The 27,991-nt window shown below is 38.8% G+C and overlaps 2 protein-coding genes and 1 long non-coding RNA gene across 3 annotated transcripts; 1 reads left to right on the top strand and 2 right to left on the bottom strand.

Moving 5' to 3' along the window:
- The first annotated feature begins 4,169 nt into the window (after positions 1-4,169).
- LOC311065910 (uncharacterized protein) lies at positions 4,170-6,666 on the top strand. The gene is made up of 4 exons (XM_084086759.1): positions 4,170-5,465; positions 5,557-5,631; positions 5,773-5,841; positions 5,969-6,666. Exons 1-4 carry the CDS (start codon positions 5,418-5,420, stop codon positions 6,080-6,082), a joined length of 306 nt encoding a protein of 101 aa, XP_083942885.1. The 5' UTR covers positions 4,170-5,417; the 3' UTR covers positions 6,083-6,666.
- An 8,642-nt stretch (positions 6,667-15,308) lies between these two features.
- On the bottom strand, positions 15,309-21,649 carry LOC311098210 (uncharacterized protein). The gene is made up of 3 exons (XM_084138303.1): positions 21,539-21,649; positions 18,240-18,383; positions 15,309-17,225 (listed from the first exon to the last, which is right to left on the bottom strand). The coding sequence occupies exons 1-3, from the start codon at positions 21,549-21,551 to the stop codon at positions 16,621-16,623; spliced, it is 762 nt and encodes a 253-aa protein (XP_083994429.1). The 5' UTR covers positions 21,552-21,649; the 3' UTR covers positions 15,309-16,620.
- Positions 21,650-25,827: 4,178 nt separating this feature from the next.
- Positions 25,828-27,325, bottom strand: LOC311068006. Its single transcript, XR_014603326.1, has 2 exons — positions 27,213-27,325; positions 25,828-26,629 (listed from the first exon to the last, which is right to left on the bottom strand). It is a non-coding gene; the product is annotated as an uncharacterized lncRNA (long non-coding RNA).
- Positions 27,326-27,991: the final 666 nt, after the last annotated feature.

Here is a 27,991-nt window from a genome sequence, read left to right as displayed (position 1 = left end):
ATTAACATCCACCTTATGAATTCGTCTTTCTTCATCTGATTCACACTCTTTCATGTGTGTGTGTGTGTGTGTGTGTTGTAGTTCTGAGTTTTAAAGTTTTTATGAACATGATTACTCCGTCTACGCTGGACTGGGGAAGAGCTGATTTTCCACTTTATAAACTGATTTCTATTTGATCACGATTTCTATTGTGGAGATAACCCCTAGAGGGCAGTGCAGTGCCGGAGTTTCACTTGTGTAACACCGTTCGTACTATTAAGTTGATTAAAAACATTGGAGACATTTTACAGCATTTTGACCACATTACCCTTTTCCCTCTGTGTCTGTATTTCTAATTTCCATGATAAATACAACGCTTCCTATGCATTAATTTCCCCCCAAAATGTATATCAGTAAATGTTCTCTCTAATAGAGTTTTTTTTTATTGTTAAATATATTTTAACAATTATAATTGTCAAATTTTCCAGATGGCATTCAAAACTTGAGGGACGCAAGAGGACAACTCATTGAGCTTTACTGTTTTTATTTACCTCTGTTTGCAGAGGTGTCGCAGAAGTGATCAAAACAAATATACATTAATATAAAAATATTATATAAAACTAACATTTAACATCTCATTCACCATCACCACATTATTAACTATAATCAACTAAATCAAATGCCTTGACATTCAATTATAAATGTTGAAAGCACACCTTTCAAGCTCAAATAATTGTTCAACACAAATCATGCAAATCTTAGCATCAATTCCATCAAATAAGCTGAAACACAATAATTACATTTTACAACTTCAAAGTTGATATTTTACATCAACATCATTTAAATAGTTAATGTTCACACCAGTTGCGTCTTCAAGCTTGAATTTGATCTGAATGTGTGAAAGTCTTTGTTAGTCAATGAGGAGATCTTCTCCAAACTCTTCTTCTTCTGTTGATATTTGCGGCAGACTAGACACGACAATGGCGTATTGCTGCCCTCCTCAGTTCATTTGAAGTATTACAGTTTTTCTCAATTGTTTACACACAAATACTGGTACTTGAGACACGTTGAACACATGTAGCTCATCTATCTCTGTTTCCGGTTATGTGTGTTTCTTTTTTTTCTGTTTCATTCAACCAATAACTGATTTGATTGTTCACTTCCAGTTTTAAATGATTGTTGTCCAACTATTTTAGCTTTACTAAAAAACATTTTTTTGAACGGGAACTCACGCCTCTTGCCCTCTCTAAGTGGAACTTACTCGTGTGTCTTTATTTAGTTAAAGATAGTGTTTCCTCGTTATTTCGAGCTGGTGAAGTCACTAAGAATCGAGCCACTTGCTACATGAGCAATAATGAAAAAACATTTGCACTGAAATCCACTCAGCAAAACTTCTCAGAGTTTCATCTCAGGCTGTCAGATGACAGGAAGTTAATAACCACAGGAGGAGCTGATGATGTTTAATGGAAGAGCTGTATCTATATATAATGCAGAGGAAGAGCTAAAACTATATATAATGCAGAGCAAGACTGACAGAAACAGAAAATGGCTGATAAGTGTGATCTGTGTCTGCTGGGACTGATCATTCTCTCTTCACTTCTCACAGGTAAAGAAATCTGTATTTTCTCTAAAGACATTTAGTGGAATTAGTCTGGAAAGAGTTCATTTGAACATGCTCAGTTTATTCTTGCACACATTCACGTTGTGATCTCAGAGTTGTGTATTGATACACACAGATCATACTGTATTATTCCTGATACTGGACATAGTGTCACTCAAACATCTGATGATGAAGAATTATCTTCATATTAAGAGTGTGTCAGTGATTTGAACAGCTCTCTGATAAAGACTAATAGTTTATTCTGGAGAGTGTGTGGTTTGCATTAAATGAGAAATAAAAGACTGTATTTGAATCTTCTGTTTTTTAATTGTGTTTCAGGAACCAGTGGAGTTACTGTGTTCATCAGTTCTGGTGAAAATGTCTCTCTGTCCTGTAATAAAGCTCTTTCTGACTGCAAATCAACTACATGGATCTACTATAACAGACATTCAGCAACAGTTGAACTGATTACTGGAGGGATAAAGAATAAAGACACAGAGAGACATGAGAGACTGAGTCTGGAGTCTGACTGCTCTCTGAACATCAAGAACGTCACAGGAGAAGATTATGGATATTACTACTGCCAACAATATGTGAATGGGCCTGGTGCTTATGTTTATCTGCATGTTCTTCATGGTAAGTTTATGCTTATCTGGTCAATTTAAAAACTCAAATGATGATTGAAGAGTCTGTGATTTGTGTCTTGTGTTCAGTTTCAGTGTCTTCATCATCTTCATCATCATCATTTTCATCCTCACAGACTGAGATCAGTCCAGGCCGCTCTGTGACTCTCTCCTGTCAGTTGTATTCATATGCTATGTACTCCTGTGATGATTGGGTCCGTTATTGGGGAGTTGATCTGTTGTGGGTGAATCAGACTGGTGTTGATCTGAAGACAGACTCCAGATATCAGATATTATCATCATCAGCTCCAGATCACTGTATCCTCACTCTGACTACAACACTCCTGAATGAAGATGACAACAGAGAGTGGAGATGTCAGCTTAGTCACAGAAATCAACTCGAGACCTCAGTCAGATACACTGTCAAGTATTCAGGTGAGAAAACGAATGAGTCTCATGAATCAGTGTTAAAAGTCATCCTGTGTTTTAACTAGTTAAAATATAATGATGCTCTTGTACAGTATGAATCATCTGAACAAACATTCGTCCTTTACAGCTCCAGCTGATTCATCGACAGCAGTGAGTCCTTCTACACGAGGTACATGATGCTTTTACGCCACTGATGATGTTATTCACAGCTTCGTCTAACATAATTCTATAGAAAATATGAATGTTACCATATAGATATTTTACCTCACTGAAATATGTAAGAGTTGATTGAAATCACATTCCGGTCGTCATCTGTGCCGATGGCTTTTGTCTTTGTCTATAATTGTCCCCAATCATCCTTTTCAGCTCAAGCGAATACAACAACACCAGACACAGACTCTTATCATTCAAATACAAACACAAAAGGTACATAATCACAGTGTTTTGTCTGTCTATAATTGTCCCAATCTCCCCTGTCCGTCTCGGACTCTGCTCGATCTCTTCTTCAGTCACAGTGATGTCTGGCGCTGCAGTCGCTGTTCTCCTTCTTGCTCTTCTCTGGCTGATCTGCAGAAAAAGAGCCGGTGAGTTATGAGGGAAACGCCTATTCTCAGAATTTTGAAGCCTTTAACTCAAAACCGTATAGTGCCACTGCACACCGATAACAGTGCAGCGATCTGAGGTTTGTCAGTGGGAACTGCATGAATCTATGGCGAAGAGGCGTGTCTGCGGCAGCCAATCGCGGCTCAGAGCCTGCAGAAGGGGGCGGGGCATCTGCCTATTAAAGCAGCTCATATCCGGCATAGGGATCAGTAGGCATGTCGCGATAATTAAATAACCGTCTGATCGCGATTATTTGATCTAACCGCGACTGTTTCAGGCAACCGTGATTATTGCGCGCTTTTATAGGCCTACGGCACAAGGGGGAGTCATGGACCGAAAGAAACAGACAAGCACTAATTAAGTTTTCCTGCAATATATTCAAAGTCATCTGAAGCCATTCCATAGCTTAATGTTTGGGAGAAGTATATTTACATCATTTAATTAAAGTTCGGAAAGCTCGTCTTCCCTCCCCTGCAGCTGTCAATCATTCTCCATTCAAACAGCGCGGGCGCCTCGCCCGGTTACGGCAGGATGCCCGGTAAAACGTTATAATGCTTGATCTGTAGAAAAGGGGCTATGGATTTGCATAAAATGAATTTAAATGTCTGGAGTTTGCTGTTTTTAAATGACTCGCTACCGTGTGACTGTTCGATCACACACATCACAAGGACTATGAATTGGCATCAAACGCACAATAACTTGAATTTAAAACTGAATAACCAAATGATCAATAAATTGTTGGACAGATATACACTGTACAAAGCGCTCTCCTTCAGCGCTTCCTGCCTCTAGTTTGGGCCTATCGACTCCAAGGTCGACCTCAAGCCAAGGCATGGCTATGTGCCAAAGTTATTACGCCATCCGCTTTTCCCGATTCTCTTACTCTGCCTTGTTCGGGCTTTAGGAGTATATATACAGCGCTCTGTCCATTTCAGCGAGTCAGAGCAGCTCTTTGTATGCTTCGGTGGGTTTCCGGTCATGAATCAGAGAGTATCCCCTGGATAGTGGACACTATCACATTGGCTTATGCTTCGGTGGGCCTTCAATGCCCCATAGGAGACAGAGCACACTCCACCAGAGGCGTCTTCATGGCCGTGGTCCAGTGGTGTGTCTATTGGCGGCATCTGTGCCGCAGCCGGCTGGTCGCCGCCTTCACCTTCGCCAGGTTTTACAAATTGAAGATCACTTCGCCGCAGGCACAGATCCTCCCTGTCTAGCTGGAGTTCACCTCAGAGGCATAACTTGTCCTTCCCTAGCCCTAACCCCCCTCAAAACATTCCTACCAGACCAAATACAACACCATGTCTTAGTCCGGTCGGACAACATGGCGGTAGTGTCCTAAATAAACCACCAAAGTGAACTCAAGTCATGGCCTCAGTACAGACTAGCCCGGCACCTTCTTCAACCTGCGCTCTCTGAGAGACTGAACCAGGGAGAAGACATGCTGTCCCTGGACAACGTGTTCCCAGGGGAATGGTCCCTCCATCCCCATAGCATTAATCTGGAGTATCTTTGGCAGGGCAGAGGTCAAACTCTTCGCCTCTGAAGGCAACTCTCACTGCCCAATATTCTTAACAAAGGACACGGATGCGCAGGTCCACGAATGGCCCAGCGTAACTTGCATAACTTGCCCTTCCCTAGCCCTACCGCCCGGGGACCCTTACCCAAGCATCCCAGGCTAGGGCCACAGAACATGTCGTTCTGCTCATATAGCACGGTGTGATTGAATTGGTTCCCCATAGAGTCTAGCAAAGACGCAATACGAGTAAACATTCTGAAAGGGAACGACTCGGTTACTTACGTAACCTCAGTTCCCTGAGATAACGGGAACGAGTATTGCGTAGACAGCCGTGCTATGTCACTATACGACTGGCGTTTGTCTAATTAAATATGATTCCTTTGCCCCGCCCCTGCCCCGATTGGCTCGCACAGACACGCTGCTTCGCCATAGGTTCATGCAGTTCCCACTGGCCAGCCAATAGATGCGCTCAGATCGCTGCACTGAGAAAAGGAGATTCCCCCTTAGCATCTAGCAGAGATGCAATACTCGTTCCCGTTATCTCAGGGAGCTGAGGTTACATAACCGAGACGTTTTTATCTCTCACTTTAATGATTGAACAAAATCTTATTGCTAAGATTCTGTGTTTTGCACATGTGTGTTTGATCATAAATACTCATATTTCATGAGGCACTTGTTTTCAGATAATAAAAGAGGGACTGGCGACTCTGCGGTGAGTTCAGTAATGCAGTGATTTAGATTTGATTAATGTCTTTAAAGCTCAATAAAGTGTCACTCATGCAGTTTAACTGTTTGTTCTGAAGGTCAAAGATGAGGATGAACATACAGGGACGTATGAGACGATCAACATGTCCATTCCTCCCGCGGCAAGAGCCAATGTGAGTCCACTAAATCACCAAACATTACGTTCCCGTAATATGATTTACTAAAGCTTTTGTGTTATTCTACATATCATAGTGAGAGATATGTCTGATGTGTGTGTTAAACTTGACTCTCTGCACGTTTGCATTGATGTTTAGGAGCAGACAGATGAAGTGACTTATTCTGAGGTCACTTCTTTCAATACAAAGCCTGTAAAATCACTCAATGTGAGTAGATACCAGAACATGAGTTTGACTCTCAGATAAATGAAGCTCATGCTCTAATAATAATAATAATAATAATAATAATAATCGCTGGGGTTCAAACATTGATGGACAGAATCTGTTCTTTCAGGATCATGATGATACAGTGACTTATGCTGCCATCAGAGGAAGAGAAGATCAACCGCAGGAAGAACTTTACGCCTCTGTGAACAAGAACAAGACCTTCACAAATCAACATGAATGATCCAGATCATGAGCTCCTCATATCAGGAGCAGACGGGAAGATTTCATCTCTCTGGGGTTTGGAGGAATTATATGTGTGTGTTTGAACGAGCAGATATTTGTTGAATGTCCTGTGAATATGAAAGAGGTTTATTGTGAATCATCATCCGGTCAGAGCACAGAATCTCATCTATATGATCACAGCTACAGTAAAGTTAGAGACTGAAGCCCTCATGTGTTTTCACACAGGCCAGACTCAATCTAGTGTCTCACAAGCCTCTTCCATGAGTCGATAGTCTGTTTATCCGCTGGATTTCTGTCTGAAAATCTTCATGCAGAAGCTCATGCTGAAATGATCCTCTTGCTTCAGCTTGTATATCAGCTGTTTCTTCTACAGAGAGACGTCCGTCTGAGAATTACATCAGTGTCTGCTCGCATTATATTGCTATAAAATATTCTTATGCTATATGCTATAAAATATTATGTCACACAATTAAATGTCAGATATGTCTTTTTTTCCACTTGTGAACACACACACACACACACACACACACACCATTATATCATTAACACACGGAAACTCAAAAGGTCTTCAACACAACCCGTCAAAAAAATTAGAGTTCCGTTTAACTTAATAATATATGACTGTTATACAGTATAATTTAGATATATCAATTTAATAATAATACAAACACTGATAATAAATTATCATATTTATATTTCATATTATATTTTCATATATTTTGCATGAGAAAACATAATAGGCCTGAGCACATGAGAAAAAGGTCAATAAAGATTGAGAATCAATGTTCAGAAATGATTAATTATTGTTATATTTTGAACTACGCTGTATAGCTGTGTTTTGTAGTGTGTTTGTTGACAAACTCAAATTTGTTTATTTTTAATTATAAAAAAATGCCATTATTTTATATGAAAAGTTAATAGTAGTATTTTAGTTTGTCTTGTGTATTGTTTTGATTTAATCTGTCATATGTCCATATTGCAATGAACCCCCACCAATGGGGCATGTTGTCACATTACACTTCCATTCAGGGGTGTTTCTAGGTTTAAATACACTGAACCTTAAGTAAGGTTAGGTTTATACAAACTGAGAAAGTCAAAAGTGTGCGTTTGCGCCCCCTACTGTTCATTTTTGCTGTGTGATTTTGCTTGTGTACACAATGCACAAATCTGTATAAGTCTGTTTCAGATGTATACCACAATATAATTTTATATATATATATATATATATATATATATCAAACTGAAAAGCTTGAACGACTGCGTTTCTTCGTGCCATTGCAATATAACAGTTAACTTACCCAACGTAAACATGCACGGTACCGTTGCCGCAAATATGGTCAAGGCCACACCCACCCTTCACCTTGCACCGCATTTCTCCTCCTCATTATCATTTAAAGCCACAGACACCGAAACGGCCTGTCTGAAGGAAGCTCATTCTGGGACTGGCTTGTAGTGGCTATAATTCTGCACCGAGGCTGAATTTTTGGGAAAAGAATTCAGATACAATTCTAGGGACCACTAAGGCCTATATTAAAACCTACAAAAAGTAGCATGTCATGGGACCTTTAACTTTACACTTTCCTTCTTGTTATATGCTTGGTTCACTCTGTCAATCACTCTATTTTCTAAAAATAAAGAATCTCACAACCACATGCCAACACAGTTCAACCATACATGGTCTGTCACATCCTTCTGACAATATATAACATATTGTAACAACCTTCCCAAAAAGAATATAACACCATATATTCAAAGTAACTCTAACAATTAAACAGATTTAAACAAAATCTTTGGTGTGTTGGTCTCTTGACTATTCTACCACATCTGGTTTTCCCAACACTGTTGCTGTTATCTGAATGTTGTGTGTGTGTGTGTGTGTCTCTGGTACTGTCTGTGAATGTCCCTCATCTCGATGGATCTTCTGATTAGACTCTCATGTTTTGTGTGTCTGCTCTCTGTGGTTCTCCAGGCACAGTCCTGAGATGTTTCCAATTTCTCCTTACTGTCACAAAACCACACACAGGAAAGGTGAGATCCAATCGCAGTATTTATTAGGGAAATCCGTACTCACAATCCAGTCCAGGCAAGGGTCAAAATCCAATAAGGCAATCCAAAACAAGAAACAAACAAGAACAGGCAAAAACAGACTATCAGAAGTGATGTGACAATAACAACTCCGTGACAAACACTGAAACAACCAGGGTATATATACACACAGATACTAACAAGGTGACGGGAAACAGCTGTGTGCAATGATCAATGAGTGACAGAACAGGAGGATGGGAAATGTAGTTAGAGTGAATGACACCGTGGGGGAAGAGGACCTCTAGTGGTGACCCAGGGAAACACAAACCAGACACTGTGACATAACCCCCCCTCTACGGAGCGGCTACCAGACGCACCAAGACACAATTACACAACAAAACAAGAGTCCAGGAGGGAGGTGGAATGGTGGAGGATCAGGGGGAGGGATGGGGTGGCCAGGTCCATGAAGGGGAACAGGAACAGGGGTAGACGGCTTAGCCGGTGGCCAGGGGAAAACAGACAGTTCATCGGGCGGCCAGGGCGAAGCAGACAGTCCATCGGGCGGCCACGGCGGAGACTTACCTTCGGGCGGCCAGGGTAGAGCAGGTCGTGCAGGCGGCCAGGGCGGAGACTTTCCTTCGGGCGGCCACGGCGGAACAGGAACAGACACCGGCTCAGGAACAGGAACAGACACCAGCTCAGGAACAGACACCGGCTCAGGAACAGACACCGGCTCAGGAACAGACACAGACATCGGCTCAGGAATAGACACCGGCTCAGGAATAGACACTGGTTCAGGAATAGACACCGGCTCAGGAACAGACACCAGCTCAGGAACAGACACCGGCTCAGGAACAGACACCGGCTCAGGAACAGGAATAGACACCGGCTCAGGAACAGACACAGACACCGGCTCAGGAATAGACACCGGCTCAGGAATAGACACTGGTTCAGGAATAGACACCGGCTCAGGAACAGACACCGGCTCAGGAACAGACACTGGCTCGGCGGCGGCCATCTTGTCCAAAGACACAGGCTCGGCGGTGGCCATCTTGTCCGGAGACACTGGCTCGGCGGCGGCCATCTTGTCCGGAGACACTGACTCGGCGGTGGCCATCTTGTCCGGAGATCCTGGATCGGCAGACGTGACGTGAACAGTCTCTGGATCGGCAGACGTGACGTGAACAGTCTCTGGATCGGCAGACGTGACGTGAACAGTTTCCGAGCTGGACAGGACCAGCGGCGAAGGGAGCTCTGGTCTGGGCATCACTGGCCCAGGGTTGAAGAAAGACCGAAGTGGAGAGTGGTGCCGGGGCTCATATCTTGCACCTCCTCTTCTGCGGCCTCCACGAGTCCCAGAAAACCTGGCCAGACGGGTTCCCTCAAATGATTGTCCGTACCTGATGGAAGGGGGCTCAGAGGAAATGACCATCATGGTCTCCTCAGTATGACGGGCCCACAACGCCAAGCACTGAAAAATGTTCATACGAGGCGGAACCTCTCCAGCTTGCGAATTCCCCCTCTGCTGCTTCCTCAAAATCCAAAAAGGCAATCCAAAACAAGAAACAAACAAGAACAGGCAAAAACAGACTATCAGAAGTGGTGTGACAATAACAAGGACTCCGTGACAAACACTGAAACAACCAGGGTATATATACACACAAATACTAACAAGGTGACGGGAAAACAGCTGTGTGCAATGATACAATGAGTGACAGAACAGGAGGATGGGAAATGTAGTAAGAGTGAATGACATTGTGGGGATAGAGGACCTCTAGTGGTTACCCAGGGGAACACAAACCAGACACTGTGACACTTACAACAGTTCCATTTTTCCAGCTTGACTGTGTATGATCTGTTATTGGCAATTCTTAACACTTTTGCTGGTGTCCAGTCCGATCTGTGCTTTGTGTCCAGCTGAACTCTTACGTGTTCTCCTTGCTGGAGAGGTCTAAGATCTTTTGCTCCTCTGTTGTATGTTGGTTGTCTTTTACTGCATGTTCTGTGTTTACAACACCTGGCTGCAGGAGGCTGTCATGTGTCAGCAGTAATGGTTTAGTTCCTCTGCTCATGAGTCTTTGTGCAGGACTGGCATGGAACCCCTGAGATGGCATGTTCCTGTGTTCTAGAATAGCTAGATATGGATCAGTCTTTGCACTCTTTGCTTTTTCCATCAGCCGTTTGGCCGTCTTTACCGCAGACTCAGCTTTGCCTTTGCTTTGCGGATATGCTGGAGATGACGTTACATGCTTAAATTCCCAAGCCGTGCTGAACTGTTTAAATTCTTGCGGCTGTACTGTGGTCCGTTCTCAGAGATCACAGTGTACGGGATTCCGTGTCGTGCAAAATGGGCCTGTAACTTGTGTATCACTGTACTTGACCTGATGTCTGTGAGACAGTCTACTTCCCAGAAGTTGGAAAAGTAATCCACTGTGGTGAGATATGCTCTGTTGTTAAAGGAAAACAAATCTGTTCCCACTTTCGACCATGGTCTGATGGGAATGTCATGTGGGCACATTGTCTCTTTCTGCTGCCGTGCATCCACTGCTCTGCAGACTGCACAGTTTCCTATGTATGTTCTTATGGCGGCACTCATCCCAGGCCTATATACACAGTCTCTTGCTCGGCGTAAGCAGCTTTCTATACTAAGTGTGATGCATGAATTCTCTCCATGATTTCTGTTCTTAGCTTTGCTAGTATTACAGCTCTCTCTCCTCAGAAAATCACACCATGTTGCACACTAAGCTCTTCTCTTACTGAAAAAAATTGTCTCACCTCTTCTTTCAGCTGAGTTTTCTCTTCTGGCCATCCTTGGACTATCACTTGCTGTAATATCTGAAATGTCACATCCCTAGCAGTTTCTGTCTGTATCTTTTGTAGACTTCCTTCTGATATGGGCAGGTACTGCAGCATGTCAATCGTCTCAATTTCTGTCTCTACGGATCCTTCTGAAGCACACTTCTGAAGCTGAGGGTGTCTGCTAGGTACATTAGTCGACCTGGAACATAGACAACATTAAGGTTCCTAAGAGCACAGTGGCCTCCATAATCCTTAAATGTAAGACGTTTGGGACAACCAGAACCTTCCTAGAACTGGCCGTCCGGCCAAACTGAGCTATCGGGGGAGAAGAGCCTTGGTGAGAGAGGTAAAGAAGAACCCAAAGATCTCTGTGGCACATGAAAGCCCGCATGGAAGGACTCCAAGATGGTGATAAATAAGATTCTCTGGTCTGATGAGACCAAGATAGAACTTTTTGGCCTTAATTCTAAGCGGTATGTGTGGAGAAAACCAGGCACTGCTCATCACCTGTTCAATACAGTCTCAACAGTGAAGCATGGTGGTGGCAGCATCATGCTGTGTTTTTTTTTTTCAGCTGCAGGGACAGGACGACTGGTTGCAATCGAAGGAAAGATGAATGCGGCCAAGTACAGGGATATCCTGGATGAAAACCTTCTCCAGAGTGCTCTGGACCTCAGACTGGGCCGAAGGTTCACCTTCCAACAAGACAATGACCCTAAGCACACAGCTAAAATAACGAAGGAGTGGCTTCACAACAACTCCGTGACTGTTCTTGAATGGCCCAGCCAGAGCCCTGACTTAAACCCTATTGAGCATCTCTGGAGAGACCTGAAAATGGCTGTCCACCAACTTTACCATCCAACCTGACAGAACTGGAGAGGATCTGCAAGGAGGAATGGCAGAGGATACCCAAATCCAGGTGTGAAACACTTGTTGCATCTTTCCCAAAAAGACTCATGGCTGTATTAGATCAAAAGGGTGCTTCTACTAAATACTGAGCAAAGGGTCTGAATACTTAGGACCATGTGATATTTAAGTTTTTCTTTTTTAACAAATGTGCAAAAATGTCAACAATTCTGTGTTTTTCTGTCAATATGGGGTGCTGTGTGTACAATAATGAGGAAAAAAAATGAACTTTTAGCAAATGGCTGCAATATAATACTTTCCGTACCCACTGTATATTTGTTCAAGCTTGACAACCTTATTGCCTTTTTGATAACTTTCTATGGCTGCGTTTACACTTGGCGTTAACATGCGACCTGTATCCGGAAGTTATCCACTTACACATTTAAAAGGCAAGTGTAAACGCGCTTCTTTATTTGCAATCAATTTCTAATCAATACACACTTCCATAATTGGCTGGTCAGTTTTATTCAAACTTTTCAAAGATCATTTACAAAATCTTATTATAGATTAAAGATGATAGATTTATTATATTGATAGAATGATGATAGATGATACTCTATTATTAATAGAGTTAAAGATGTTTAATGTGTATCGTCTTTACTCTTAATCTGGTGTCCTGCTTCAGACCTAATTTAAATTTATGCAGGAAACAGAAATCCGATGAGTTATCCAGATACAGATGCTGTATCTTAATGTGAACAAATGTAAACGCACCATGCCTGACTGATATATAAATATGTACATGTATGTAAATCTCTCTCTTTTTTTAAATATTAATATTTGTTGTTTTTCAGACCAGCTGCTGTAGAAGAAAAACTGAAATCTGAGTGCAGTGACAAGCAAAGAGTAGAGTAGTAAGTATGGTTTAATCTCATATCACCTGTCATAGAGATTTTTGGGTTTTGGGGTTTCGAGTTCACCAAGCTTCTGCGATCTCATTCCACATCACTGAATCCATTGAATTTTCTTCATCCTTGGTGTCGCTTCTGAACAACTCCGCCATAGAGCGCCCTCTCGCGGCTGTAGACGGTAATGTTTTCATCTCAGTCTAAATTAATTTTAATATATAAGTCGCACCTGACTATAAGTCGCAGGACCAGCCAAACTATGAAAAAAAGTGCGACTTATAGTCCGGAAAATACGGTAATTGATTTTTGGGACAGCTGCAAGTCACTTGTCCTGGCTTACAATATTTTGCACAACTTCTAATTTCCTTAAATCTTTTTAACAGAGGTGAAATGTATGTGTTTCTGTACATCACCTTTTTTTTTGCTCTCAAAGTCAAAGGGGGCTGACTAAAACATTAATGCTAAAAATAAAGATTAGCATTTGTTGTACATTATAATTATTATTCTTGTTGGCTGGGTATACTTTTTCAGTTAAACAGTTAAATTGCCCTTTTTTGCTGTGATACAGTGACATACCATGTAGACTTCACAGTTGTTCAAGAGATATTTTATTAACTCCTTTTCTGAATTACATTAACATTTTATATTGAATGTCTACTGTTAAAATATGAACTAAGCATTACATGCCATGTTAAAGAATTCCATTTTTACCAGGCGAAAAAGACTTACAATTAAATGTATTAAATATGTACTTAAGTATGTTTTTAGTACAAAACAAATGTACTTTAATGCATTTATAATACATTTAACAGTACGTCTTTTTCACCTTGTACAACATAGGGAAATGTCAAAACATCATACTGTGTTGTAATAAAAATCGTCTAGGTTACGACCTCTGTTCCCTGAGAACAGGGAATGAGACACTGCATCGATGACGCAATGGGGAACACCCTCCATGTGAACCGGTGTATGAAAAGCTGTACAATCACTGCAGTAGAATTTGACTGGCGACAGCCTATGACACTACTAGTGCGACTCAGAAGTATTAAAGAGGCGCCTAGAGAGCATCAGTTCCCAACAGGGCGGTCGCGGGCCACAAGGGAGCCTCAGCGAGCTCTGTGGGGGGTCGCGGCATATTTTGAAAGGTTTTGAGCAATGAGCATTAAATAAAAGTCCTTAACTTTTTTCTGTTCAAAATTTACAAAATGTATATAATAAGCGAGTTCATCATGAATCCATTTTCCAATCCGTGTTTTTGTCTTATCCTGAACCACTATGGTACACCTATAATAAGTGTTTACATTGGGACTATTTCACACTGGTCCGGATCGCTGCCGCTGCGGAGTAGCCCAGTACCTGCGTGACTTGTTCATAGACGTACACAGAGAGAAGTAGTTCCGGCTACAATGTTCTTCTGAAAGACACATTATTCTGTTCATAAACGCAAGTTTATTATCGCTCGCTATAGCGCCAAAAGCGTAAAAAATAAAGCCTCACATTGATAAAACCTCACAAATAACATGCAAGTATTGAGGTCCCAGACAGCAGCCATTTAGTAATAGCCTATATTCTTTTCTTTTTTTTTACTTATACACCAGTGTGAATATTTTTGTTATTGCATTTCAAATAGGGCCAATTTATAGGCTACTCCTAGGCTTACGTTTTTAAATTACGTTTTTAAGGCCTACCTTTTTGTTATTGTATTTTCAATATTGTATTTTCAATATTATTTTCAAGCTTACAAGAGCGATAATATCCTTAAATGTGAAGGGGGGCCCTAAAATATTTTCTTGGGGAAAAGGGGGTCTCAGACAAAAAAAGGTTGGGAACCACTGGCCTAGAGAACATTGTTCCCCAATAGCATCATCGAAGCAGTGCAAGCTCCCTTTTGAAAGGGAACAGTTACTTTTTTAACAGAGGTTAATTTTGCTTTAATATAAAAATAAACTCCTCTTTTTCCCCCTTCACAGACACTGTGATCAAACCATTTCCAACACGTCTGAGGTGCGAGCACTGATTCGAAGGAAATGCAATGAGGCAAACTCAAAGACCAATCACTCCAATTCACTTGAAGGATGAAGATGGTTTGAGTTGTGACAGTACTGTAACTGTTTGCAGCTATTAATGACTGCACTTTATTGACTGTAGTTAGGTTTATTGACTCAAGTTAGTTTTTTTGTTGTTGTTTATAATACCTCTGCAGATCACTGTAATTTATGTTAATGTATTTTTCTTTTTTTACAGTTTACATATGCTGCTGTACTGATGTACACTGGGTGTAGTACGTTAAAGTTTACTAGCTTTCAAAGTGTGTGTGTGTGTGTGTGTGTGTGTGTGTGTTTTATACAAATATTTTTTACTGTGTTTTACGGAATGATAATTTTTCACTGTATTTGTAATACATTAAAATATATTATTTTTATTGTGTACCATTAAAGTGTAATACGTCTCTGACCGGACGACTTATGTCTGCTCAATATCCACCAGCACCACACCAGTCTACCCAACAATTGAATCGAATTGAATTGTGAAATTTGTGTCGATACCCAGCCCTACTGTATACATTAAAGATAAATACTTATTAAAAAATAGAAAAGCTATTCATTAAGCAGCGAGTGATTTCCTTGTCTTTTGTTGTTTTTTATTAACATTAAAAACATACTTGAATACATAATGCACAGATCCTGTACACTTAAGAAATAACCTACTATGTTTGCTAGGATGCCCACCTGTTTACTGACATAATTTTGGTGTTAATTTGTCCGTTCAAGCGCAAGACTTAAAAGATAACTCAATATTTGCTGTTTGAGACGCGCTTCGGATGGGCTAGTGAAGAAACTATTAAAGATTCTTGTAATACTAATATGTTGCGGAGCAATCGACATATCATATACACAATCATTTTTCTTCAAAGTACCAATTTATAGAGACCAAACATGGTATAGGTGAGGTTACGTTGACCGTTGGTTCGATCATAAAATACACAGTATCAAAGAAATAATAGTTTCAAAAGAAACTACACAAGACAGTAAATCATCATGGGATGCATTTTCATTTATAGATCAGTTCGTCTATAAAGGAATGCAGGAGAGTCTGTTTTAAGGTCTGTTTCTGTCTTTCCTATGGCCGAGGTCTTCTTGACCACACGACCACATTTTCCACCGCAATAAAGACATCTTGTTTGATCGTCTCACTGACGACTGAAGCCTTTCCTGCTCTCTTGGCTCTTTTGGGGGTGTTTTTAATTACTAAGAGTGGGCTTTAAAGCTCAATCAGCACTCATATGTATTTATGTATACTTGTGGACATATCAGTTTAAACCTCATGACATTTTCCTTTATTTAAGGAAGACGGCCTGTTTATCAGTGGTCTGAATGTCTGTATTTTTAAGGAAATTTAGTTTTATATAAAAATAATAATCATTGTTAAATTTAATTTTTTTTTGTAAATATGCCTTTATTTTATAACTTTGAGAAGTAAAAATTACAGATGTGTTTTTTATGGGCATCTCACATTAACATGATATATTTGCACATTAAAATTTTAAGGAAAAAATACAAATTCTTTTCAGTAGCAAACATAATCAGTAAATAAATGTAGATTTGTTGTGCATTTTTATGGGATTACACATTTCTAAAGAAAATGTGAAATTATTGTAAAATTATTCTGCATTTTCTCTGTAAAAGTACGTATTTTTTACAGTGATGTATCATCATTAGAGGCAAATGAACATGAGAAGTGCTCATAACACAGAGTTTCAGACATCATAGAATAGCACAAGCTAGAACAGGGAGGGGTTAAAGAAAAGTGAAAGCATTGTGGAAGAAATACTTTTGCTGTTGTTGTTTTTCAGCAGGATATATATTGAGTATTGTCAGGGATTCAGCATTTATGTTTTTCTCTTCATGATTTCATAGCAAGATGTTACACATAAATATTAAAGGTAACACCTATATGACTACATGACTGAACATGACACTTCTGAACCCAGAATAGATATACTGGTTTTTGGACCAGCTGTGAATCCAATTCCCAGGAATTTGACCTCCAACCCATGCACACCAACAGATATACCCGTGTCAACTCCAAGTCCCACTTTCACACCAAGTGGACCGGCTGAAGCTGATGCGCTGGCGACTTCGGCTCGAGCTATTGCTCCGGCTGAAACCACATTGGCTTCAGCAACAGCTGAGGCGTTGGGCCCTTTGGCTTCTGCCTCTAACATACTGAGTTCAGCTCGAACTCGTCCAACTCCTGCTTCTGCATAAGCTCCAGCCTTGGGGACTCTCTTTCCAGGTTTGTTCTCAGGACTTATTGCATATGCTCCAGTTCCAGCATAGATGCCCTCTACACTGGTAGCTGCTGGTCTGTCAGCTGTGTCAATCATGTTGATGATGTTAGCTAGACTAACATCAGCTGATGCAAGGCTTATTCCAGGCCTTTTTAAAGTTTCTCTTTCACATTTCCATGTGTTCAGTTTCAACAATTTCTTATTTATGTCACTTGAAGCCTTGAAATCTACGCTGGGTGGTCCTTTCCGCAGCTGTCTGGTATATTCACCGTCTGAAAATAAAACAAATTAGCATTAATGCAGTGCATATAGACAGCTTTATATGAATTTGCCTCATCATAGCTAATTTTATTTATTTCAATGTTAGAACATCATGAAGATGCAAATATTTTTTTACTCAACCTTGCAAGCTATCAGTTTCATTTAAAATGTTAACTTTTATCCTTTTATTTTTTTGGGGAAGTAAAAAAAATATATTCCTTCAATAATGTTTAAATAGCTTGTATTATTATTATTATTGTTGTTGTTGATATTATTATTTTGAGAAGTACATTCTATTGTAGGCCTCTTTCTGTCATAATTTCTCCTAGTTAAACAGAACTTTTATTTTGACGGGTTGTAGTGAAGACGAGTTTCAGAGTGTATTTGTCTATGCTTTTTCTCAAATAAAATGATGAAAATGCTCATTAGGCGTTCTCTCAGAGCAGCTCATGTATTCATGTCCTCATATTGTTTGTGAGACACTGAAAACACCATGAGCGCCACGCATACTTGAGTATGTATTCCCAGCATTCATTAATAACACTATTTGTAGGATTTCAATTACCACATCCATTTTAAGTGACTTTTTAGTCGCTTGTTTTCTAATGTTCAGAGTTTATCTGAAAATGCTGTTTGACACTATTGCTGAGATTCATACGCTGATTATTGATGTCTGTGTGTGCCTGAAAGAAAGATGATTTAAGAAGTTTTTTTTTTTTATCAGAACAACTTTTAAGAAATCCTTTGGATTATTTTGAAAAAGCTTGATCTTATACTGTAGAATCACAGTGATGCTGTAATCAACAATACAAATCTAACTCAGAGATTAGGCTATACAGTATATGAGATTTGTGATTCAGGTCAAATGATGATTATGTGAAAACAACACCATCAGATCACCTTTTCTCTTTGTTCATCTGCCTGTTATAACAGACATTTAAATATAGACATACATTTAAAAAACTTTTTTCTTTTTTGGCATTCATTTGGCATTTCATCTCATGTTAGAACATCACTTCTCAAACCTTTCCAGAAAGTGGTGTTGTGGTCTCTGGCTTCTGCCTCATGTATACTGTGTTCAGCACGAGCTTGTCCAAGTCCTGCTTCAGAGGCAAAGGTGCCATCTTCATTGAAATATCTTGGTGTGTAAAAGTCGAGTTCATCATCAGCTGAAAATAAAACAAATTAGCATAAATGCAGTGCATATAGACAGACATTTAAAAAACATTTTTTACATTAATTTACCTCATTTATGTTAGAACATCATTAAAGGTCCTGTTTTTCCTGTGTTTTTGAAGCTTTGATTGTGTTTACAGTGTGCAATATAACATGTGTTCATGTTTCACGTGTAAAAAAACACAGTATTTTTCACACAATTTACTTATTATTTACACAGCTGTTTATTTAGTAGTTGTTATACTTTTACGTTTGGCTGTTACCTTGAATTGGTTAAATTGTAATGTTAAATGTTACAAACTGTTATGAAAGCTTGTGGTATATGGTTTTGTCCGTCTGTCGAATTAACAATGGTGTTGTTGAATTTTTAAAATAAGTGCATTGTTTTTTCCTACCTTAGTTACACGTGAGCATGAGTTTTGATTAGTAATATATGTTTTATAGGTGTGAATGTGGTAACTATGACAAAATGCCAACAGAAGTTGAAAACATCTGCTGCAAAGAAATACAAAAAGTACTGTAACACCTCCTAATTAAATCATTTTGTGTTGTGTATAGTTCTTTTGAAATTGTTTTCATCCAAACAACTTTATATACACTTTATTTTCACCATGAATATAGCCTTAAAAGCTGCCATGTTGTGTAAAAGAAATCGTTGCCATGCATTACAATAATTTATTTATTAAAAGGTGAATGTTACGTGACTGCACATTATTATGTGTGAAAATAACAGTGTCTTGACGACATGGCGACTAACACACTCTACAAACGCAACTGTTCCTCTTCTCCGTGGGAGCGCAACACGACCACGCCCCCTTTTTTGTGTATTCCTGTGGGCGGAGGTTAGTCAAAAAACTGTTTTAATGACGTCATTAAAGAAGGAAGTAGAGGGATGTAGTCCAAACAAAACTCAAAACTCTAAACAGAGCGGCTCTAATTGTTCAAAAGGCTTTTAAAAATAAAAGCAAATGTGGTATTGTGCATCTTCGTAATCTGTTGAATCTGTTTGTGTTTGCTGTGCATGGAGATGTCAAGAAGTTGTGAAAAGTGGAGCTTTTCGGGTGTGGAGATATTCTCTGTCCAGCGGTGGGAGTGTGTGGTGGATCACCTTATAATATAAATGTTTTTCCACAATGCACGTTGGCCACAATTATTGGCACCCCTTAAAAAATTCTTACAGGTAATTTTTTTTTAAAAAGTATATTCCCATATTTACGATTTGTCTTTAGCACACCAGGGTGACTAGAACATGAAATTATCCAGCTATGACTTCATGTTTCACAGAAGTATAAATATGAGGAAACATATTAGGGTTGTTATATGTTATAACCCTAACCCCTAACAAAGGCAAAATCCCCTTAATCATCACAATGAATAAAACCAGTGAATAGAGTTCTGATGGGCAGCAAAAGATTGTTGAGCTTCATAAGATAAAAAGTAAAATAAAAAGAGTCTAAGAGAACAAAATCTTCACTTCCTGATAAACTGCCACTAAATATCACTAAGAAAAGAAATGTTGTATATAAATGCCTGCTGTTTGGGAACACAGTCGTGTAAGACAGTTCTGGGAAGTAAGCCTAACTATACTAAAATCCTGGTGGGATTGTCTGTTAATTTAAGGTGTCATATTTATTTTTCTGAAATGACAACAATCACCTATTCTATAGTCAAGCCAAGTCAAGTCATCTTCATTTATACAGCGCTTTAACAATGTAATTTGTTTCAGAGCAGCTTTACAGAGAGAACAGGAGATTACAGTAACAGAGATTGTTTAGGCTTTATAGCAGCTCTAGAATAAAGTTATTGTCCTGGGGTGCGTTCTCCGAAACTACCTTAACGCTACATCGTTCTTAAGTTGTACCTTAAGAAGTACCTTATCGTTAATACGTGGTTTCCGAAACCTTCTTAGTTAAGTATATCTTCTGTAAGTCACACTTTCGTAAGGTTGGTCTGGACCACTCTTAGCTTTAGGCTACCTTATCACTGTTGCAGGTCTACATGAATATAATTCTGAAGTTTTAATACACCCAGACAGTGTTCAGTTAGGCTAATTCAAGTGTTTTCATGCAAAGAATAAAATTGTCATTACACTGATTGTTGTTAGAATTTTAATTATATTATTATAATACAATTTTATAAATTTATTTTAATTAAAGAGATGCTTTTAAAGGCCAGTGAAAGCATAGGCTACTGTCAGTTAAGTCCTATTCACGCGCGAATATTGTTTCTCATGGGCTCGTCCGGTATTTTAAACATTTACAGGGGTAAGTCGGTGATTTTAGTGCCGTCCGAATCCATATCAGTGTTTTTTCTCACCCAACCCGCGTAAAAATCCCTGGCCAAATTAGTACCTACTGTTTTTTGACAAACAGGTCGTGTGGTAGCCTAATTTAATTGCCGTCTGAATCCACATCTCTGAGTTTACAAAAAGAGATTCAAAATCCACTGTTTAATACTTTTTGATCACTGCCGAGCACCATACGCGATGTACACTTTTATTTACTGAAATGCTGGAAAGTATTTACAAGAACAATATTTCATCGCAGCTCCACCTCAGCGAACAAAAATGGGAAAGAGAAGAAAGCACATAAAAAATTCAAATGGTTATTATGGCAGCAAAATATGATAGCCTATAATTTTAAAATATGTAGGCAAGGCTATTATATAGTTTGGATTATTTTTTTAAATATCCCATGAGTCCTAATAAATGCAATTTAAACTATTTCTGAAGTGATTCTTTTATAAAGAACACCGCTTTCTAGCATAACGCAGTGAAACAGCCCCTGCACGAGAGAATAATTGATTCTCGAGCCGTCGATTTCAAGCAATTCATCAGCATCGCCACGGACAGCGCCGGGTAACGTCGCACGTAAGAAGGTATATCTTAAGCAGCTTCCTAAGGTATAGTTCTGTGAACACGCCTAGTAATGGTATACCTTCAGTTAAGTTATACCTTAAGAGTCTTCGTAGCGCGCTAAGAGACAACGTTATTGGAGAACGCACCCCAGATAAAGTTAGTTTTGATTGATTAACTTCCGTCGCTTCTATACAGAGATCGCACTGTCAGAGAGTGCTTGGGAATACACAAAATACATATATTAACAAATAACACAAAAATGTAGAGTATTAACTATTAAAATAAACGTACCTAAATCAGACATCCTGATGTCGCAGGTCTAGAAAGCTCAATGGGTCTTTGGTGGCGTCGCTGGAGCAGTGCTTCAGTCCTTCAGGCGTGCAGCTTCTGTCAAACTGCTTCAAGGTTGCCAGGTCCCAGACACATTTATAGCCCAAAACCTGACTCAAAACACGCCCGAAAGGAATGTTTTTCCTTGTTTTCTTTTTTTCTAGGGTTAAAGTACAGTGTGAGTGAGTTGGTAACAGATACAGCCATGCATGGCTTTTCACACCATGGTTAAATGTGACTATACAACTATATTTGTCATATTCACTCATTTACACACACACACACACACACACACACACACACACACACACACACACAGTAAACTGCCATAGTTTTATACAAAAAAAAGTAAATTATATTTCCCTTGCTCATTTACAGTTTTTCTGAATTTCTAAAACACATCAAAAGCATCACCCACTTTCTCTTACACACAAAACCAAATCTTCAAACCTCATTCAGAGAAACTCTGACTCTTCTGGCAAAGATCCTTCATGAAACACTACAGAGAGCATGCAGTTACAGAAAAACTATATTGTATCACAATTTACAGTAGTGAGGTGAATAAACTGTATATTGTGTGCACTCCAAGTGTAGTATTGTACTGAATATTGTACAGTACTGAATGTCTGTGTACTCAGCACTAACACATACTGTTATAATACAGTAGTCAAACCATTATGTGAGACCTGAACTGAGATGGGCGATGACACCACGGTTTTCTCCAGAGTGGCTATATACAGGTGCTGGTCATATAATTAGAATATCATCAAAAAGTTTATTTATTTCAGTAATTCTGTTAAAAAAAGTGAAACTTGTATATTATATAGACTCATTACATGCAAAGTGAGATATCTCAAGCCTTTATTTGTTATAATTTTGATGATTATGGCTTACAGCTTGTGAAAACCACAAAATCAAAATCTCAGAAAATTAGAATATTACATGAAATCACACAGTAATTACACAGTAATACCATGGTCATTGAACCAGGTTTTGGTTCTTCTGGCAGTGTGGGCAGGTGCAAATCCTGCTGGAGAATGAAGGAAGCATGAAGTGCTCTGGAAATGTCCTGGTGGACGGCTGCGTCGACTCTGGATTTAATAAAGCACAGTGGACCAAAGTCCTCTTTTCTGATGAGAGCAAATTTTGCATCTCATTTGGAAACCAAGGTCCCAGAGTCTGGAGGAAGAATGGAGAGGCACACAATCCAAGATGCTTGAAGTCCAGTGTGAAGTTTCCACAGTCTGTGTTGGTTTGGGGAGCCATGTCATCGGCTGGTGTTGGTCCACTCAACGCAGCCGTCTACCAGGACATTTCCAGAGCACTTCATGCTTCCTTCAGCAGACAAGCTTTATGGAGATGCTTCCTTCATTCTCCAGCAGGATTTGCACCTGCCCACACTGCCAAAATAACCAAAACCTGGTTCAATGACCATGGGATTACTGTGTAATTACTGTGTGATTTCATGTAATATTCTAATTTTCTGAGATTTTGATTTTGTGGGTTTCATAAGCTGTAAGCCATAATCATCAAAATAATAACAAATAAAGGCTTGAGATATCTCACTTTGCATGTAATGAGTCTATATAATATACAAGTTTCACTTTTTCAATGGAATTACTGAAATAAATCAACTTTTTGATGATATTCTAATTATATGACCAGCACCTGTATATATATATATATATATATGAACTAAATTAATAACCTTTTAAGAAAAAAAAATCATCACTGAGGTTAAGAATGGCCTGTGACGCTAATTTTCTCTGGAACTGTTTTGCATTATTTTCCTGTTCTCTCGGTAAAGCTGCTCTGAAACACTCTGTGTTGTAATAAGCGCTATATAAATAAAGCTGACTTGACTTGACTCAACATCACAGACGGTGTCGTCTCTTGCCAGTCAAGGGGAAAACCCTCTAGTGTGTCGAATCCTGCCCTGACAACATTCCCCACGCCTTGCTTCCGCATACTCACCCTCTTCCCATTCTCTTCATTCTCTTCCTCTTCCTCCTCTCCCTCAGATTGTTTCCATCTAATAAATCATCATTCAGTGCACATGTGTTCACTCTGAGCTGGCTTATTTCATACAGTTGGTTTAATCACATCATTAGAAACAAGTGTGAACAGCTTTGAGTTGCTGTATGTAAAGGATGACCACAGTGTTCTTGGCTAATGAAAGCTGCTATGGAGTTTTATTTATTAGTTTTATTAGTATTTCTTCTCTCTCTTTCTTTAGTTATCAGTAATGCAGTAAAGTAAAACATACAGTCCTCAACTCTGAGAATGAAATAGTTCATTCATTCCATACATTATTGGAGGACAATTTTATGAATGCTAGCCTACAAGTGAAAAAATGTGGAACAAATTGTTAAGGTTGATGATTGGTTAACATTCTTAAAATTGTATAAATAGTTGTGTCAAGTAACACTTCTGAATGTGCTTTCCTCATTATTTCCTCATTTCTTTCCTCATTCCTCATGCTTGTCTGATCTTCTTTAAAAACATTTGCCGCAGAAAAGTTCAAGATACAGTTTCCGTGAGAATGAAGCACAATGTGAATAAATGGCAAAGAAAACAGCAGCTGACCATAAACATTTTCACATATCATACATAAACATAATCTTTCTTCTCAACTATTGCATAAGGAACTACTTACTTCGCTCTTGGAAAATGTAAGGTGTTTTTATTTTTTATTTATATGTTTATTTAACTAAAACTATAATAATTGTTTTGCTTTTATTTTAATATTATGTTTATTTTATATTTTCCGTCTTATATATAATTATATATTTTATTAATTACCATCTTCTTTAAAATAGAGATAAGTATCTTTTATAGAACCAACCATGTGTGTGTGTGTGTGTACTCGTCTATCTATCTAAGTGGGGACCTTGGTGCCGTTACACACTCACCAACAGGGGACCGCCGAGCCAAGTTGGGACATTTTTGTCCCTCAAAAATTTACAAAATTCACCAGAGCTTTTTTTAGCTGCACATGTTTTAAAGCATGACCAACAGGGGACTTGAAAAATGTCCCCACTTGGCTTGGCGGTCCCCTGTTGGTGAGTGCAGGGCTCCAGACTAACTTTTTGCCTTGGTTGCACTGGTGAGCCTAACTTTTTTATTTAGGTGCACCAGCACAAAATTTGGGTGCACCCAAATTTTTCCTCGGCTGTATCACCTTTAACGCCACAATTTTAAGGTCACCTTTTTATCACGCTCTATACACATTCATATATATTATATAAATGAATTTAAACAAGAAGGTGTAGGTAAAAACTTTTATTTATTTTTTGAAGCACAATTATTAACGGTATTCCTACTCTTACCGATACTGCTTATCGATACAGTACTTTAACTGTATTCTTATGGTTCTTTTTGTTTTATATATAATAAACAAAGATAAACAATAGATAAAAGATAAACAATTAAACAAAGATACACTTTATATAGGCCTACACAGTGCTTTAATTTCAGGAAGGCCTACTACTGTTCAGGCATGGTCTAAAAAGAAATCTAATAAAGTAAAATAACACTGTAAAATTTATCATAAATAGATTAATGCTTATTAAAGCTGAAGTTATTCTTTCAAGAGCTGTGAGTGATTTTTCTCTTGTTGTTTGATTCGCAGTAATGGCGCAATCGTCAGCATGTTTATTAGACTGCGGCCCCTTTAAGACCAGGTGCACATCTAAATAGGCTACTGATGCACCATATTCTCCCAACTATTTCCATAACTACGTCCATTTAAGACATAAACTGTTTTTAGTGAATCTCAAAGCCGGTAATTTTGACACGCTTTTGTGTACAATCCCAGCAAACATTTGGACGTTTAATGACCGTTGAAAAGACGTCCGTCCGAGACGTCCCGTCATGGTTGAAAAATAGTTCCAAAATGGAAGTTGAACCGACGTCATTTCTGGCCGTGAATTCCACGTCTTTTCTGGCCGTGAATTCCACGTCTCTTCTGCGCGTCCCTGGACGTCTAAATGCGTCGTCATATGTGTTTAAATGTGTTGCTGCATAATTTAAGTGTATATATAAGCCTGCATATAAAATAATCACACACCTATTGTGTAACATCGTGAAAGACAATCAAGTCTTGAGGTTTAGCCTACACATCTTGACAAAGGTTCTAAAAAGGTCCAAAATTGGTCCAGTCAGACCTGAACGTCAATAAAACGTTTTAATCACGTGTACATCAAAAACAATAACACATTATTTGTGGACATAAGCAAAAAAGAAGCATGTTCTGATTAAGCACAACATTTTATTGATATTGAACAGCCAAAATTTCTCTTTATTTTTTTCAATGTTTAACATTTCGTGACCTTAGAATTTTAAGGTTCTATCTCCACTTTTGGTTGAAATTGAGTTTTTGACAATCTGATCCATTAGGTGTTTATTAATGCCTGTGTGGTGTTATTTTTGTAAAAAAAAATAAATAAATTGTTAGTAGTTATTAATAAAATAAAAGGTTCCATCTCACAAAACATAAACCGAGTTTAAAAACTTTGATGCTCAATAAACTACAATAAACGGAGATAGAACCTTATAATTCTAAGCTCTCGATTTGTTAACCAAACTAAAATACCAATTGCAAAATACTGAATTATTATATAAAGATAGTTCACCCAAAAATGAAAATTATGTAATTTACTCACCAAATTCCAAACCTGTATGAGTTTCTTTCTTCTGCTGAACACAAAAGAAGATATTTTGAAGAATGTATGTAACCAAGCAAATAGAGCATCCACTGACTACCATTGTTGGAGAAAAAATTATTATTTATGGGAAGCGACATCTGCTTGGTTACAAACATTCTTCCAAACATCTTTGTGTTTAGCATAGAAAGGTATACAGGTTTGAAACATGAGGTTGAGTAAATGATGACAATTTTCATTTTTGGGTGAACTATCCCTTAAACACATTGTTTGGCTCATTTTTTGTATCCACCACCCCCAGCTCTTCCTGGAGTGTGTTTCAGGTGTTCTGCCATTGCTGCATCAGTTTCAGTGTCTGTAGCATGTGGGCTCCACCTCTTCACAGCATCTAAGGGAAGAGAATATATTTCTTTTTAAAATAAATGAAAATTAAAAATTTGAGGTAAATGACATGCACTTTTTTATGGTCTTCAGCTAAATTCAAAACAGCATTTGTCCCCTGCCTCTTCAATACCACTGTGGTGCCCTTGAGAAAGACCCTTAACTAGGTGTGTAACAGTGAGAAAGTGAACAGGACATTTCTGATAAAGACAGGTGGGCTGTGATGTCCCCTGAATAGACATGTTTAGCAATTCTAAAATTACAAAAATTTTAAAGCAGTTACTGAAAACATACATGTTCAAATCCAGCTAAACATTTCATTCTACTTCAGATAATTTACTTTCTGAAAGAAACTCTCAAAAGGCTACATTAATAATTTACAGTAATAACTTTGACTGTATCATTAAACATACTTTATACTATGGTATACCGTTGTATAAGTTCAAAGCAACTTTTAGCCTACTAGCTAATTTTAGCCAAACTCAGTTAACGTTAGCCAATTGACAATGTGGGCATCATTTCTTTCGGTTCATTCATGTCAAACAAGTAAAACTCTAGCACGTGAATCTAATAATACAAAATGTACGTACCCAACAGTAGATTTTTAATAATATGGGCCTCAATTCCTCCTCTCTTCGTGGTTGTTCAAACTTCAGTGTTCCCGTTCCGGAGTGAGTCTATGGGGAAAACGCGTTAACATCTCGTGAGATAATCTAACCTATCGCGGGATTTGGTAATGTCGGGAGATCTTTTGTTACATCTTGGCAGCACAGTTTTGGCAATTACATCCAACTCAGACATAAATGGTGACCAGATATATTTCTGTTTTACATGCATACATTCCATAAAAAAAAAAAAAAAAAACACAACGTATCAGGTTGAAATAATGACTAAAATGCAGAGGCTTTGCATTCACTTAACCACACTGGGAACTGTGTGATTATAATTTATTTAAACAAGATAAAGTAAATATATTTACTTTGTATACAATTCGTGTATTTCATAAAGATAATTCCTGTGGGGGGGGGGGGGGGGGGGGGGGGGGGGGGGGGGGGGTTCTGTCTTGCTTGACTAGATGTGTAAAGGACGTCAGTGGACGTGTATTCACAGCCTTGCCCTTGACGTGTAAAGGACGTCAGTGGACGTCTTCACAACCTCTTAAAAACTACTTGGGCAATTAAATTATTTTTTGCAGTATTAACCATGCAAGGATTAAGCACAGCTTTTGCATATTTCACAAGGATTCCATGATGGAGGGTCATGATGGACTATAAATGCACGTGTAAAAGACGTCGCCAGGTGACGTCCTCTCACCCGATACTATAGACGTGTAAAGGACGTCAGTGGACGTATTCACACAACTTATTAA

This window comes from Abramis brama, assembly GCF_963993115.1.
Source record: "Abramis brama genome assembly, chromosome: 1".
Lineage (NCBI taxonomy): Eukaryota > Metazoa > Chordata > Actinopteri > Cypriniformes > Leuciscidae > Abramis > Abramis brama.
Note: the sequence above shows the minus strand (reverse complement) of the source record. Positions and strands in the feature narration are given on the sequence as shown.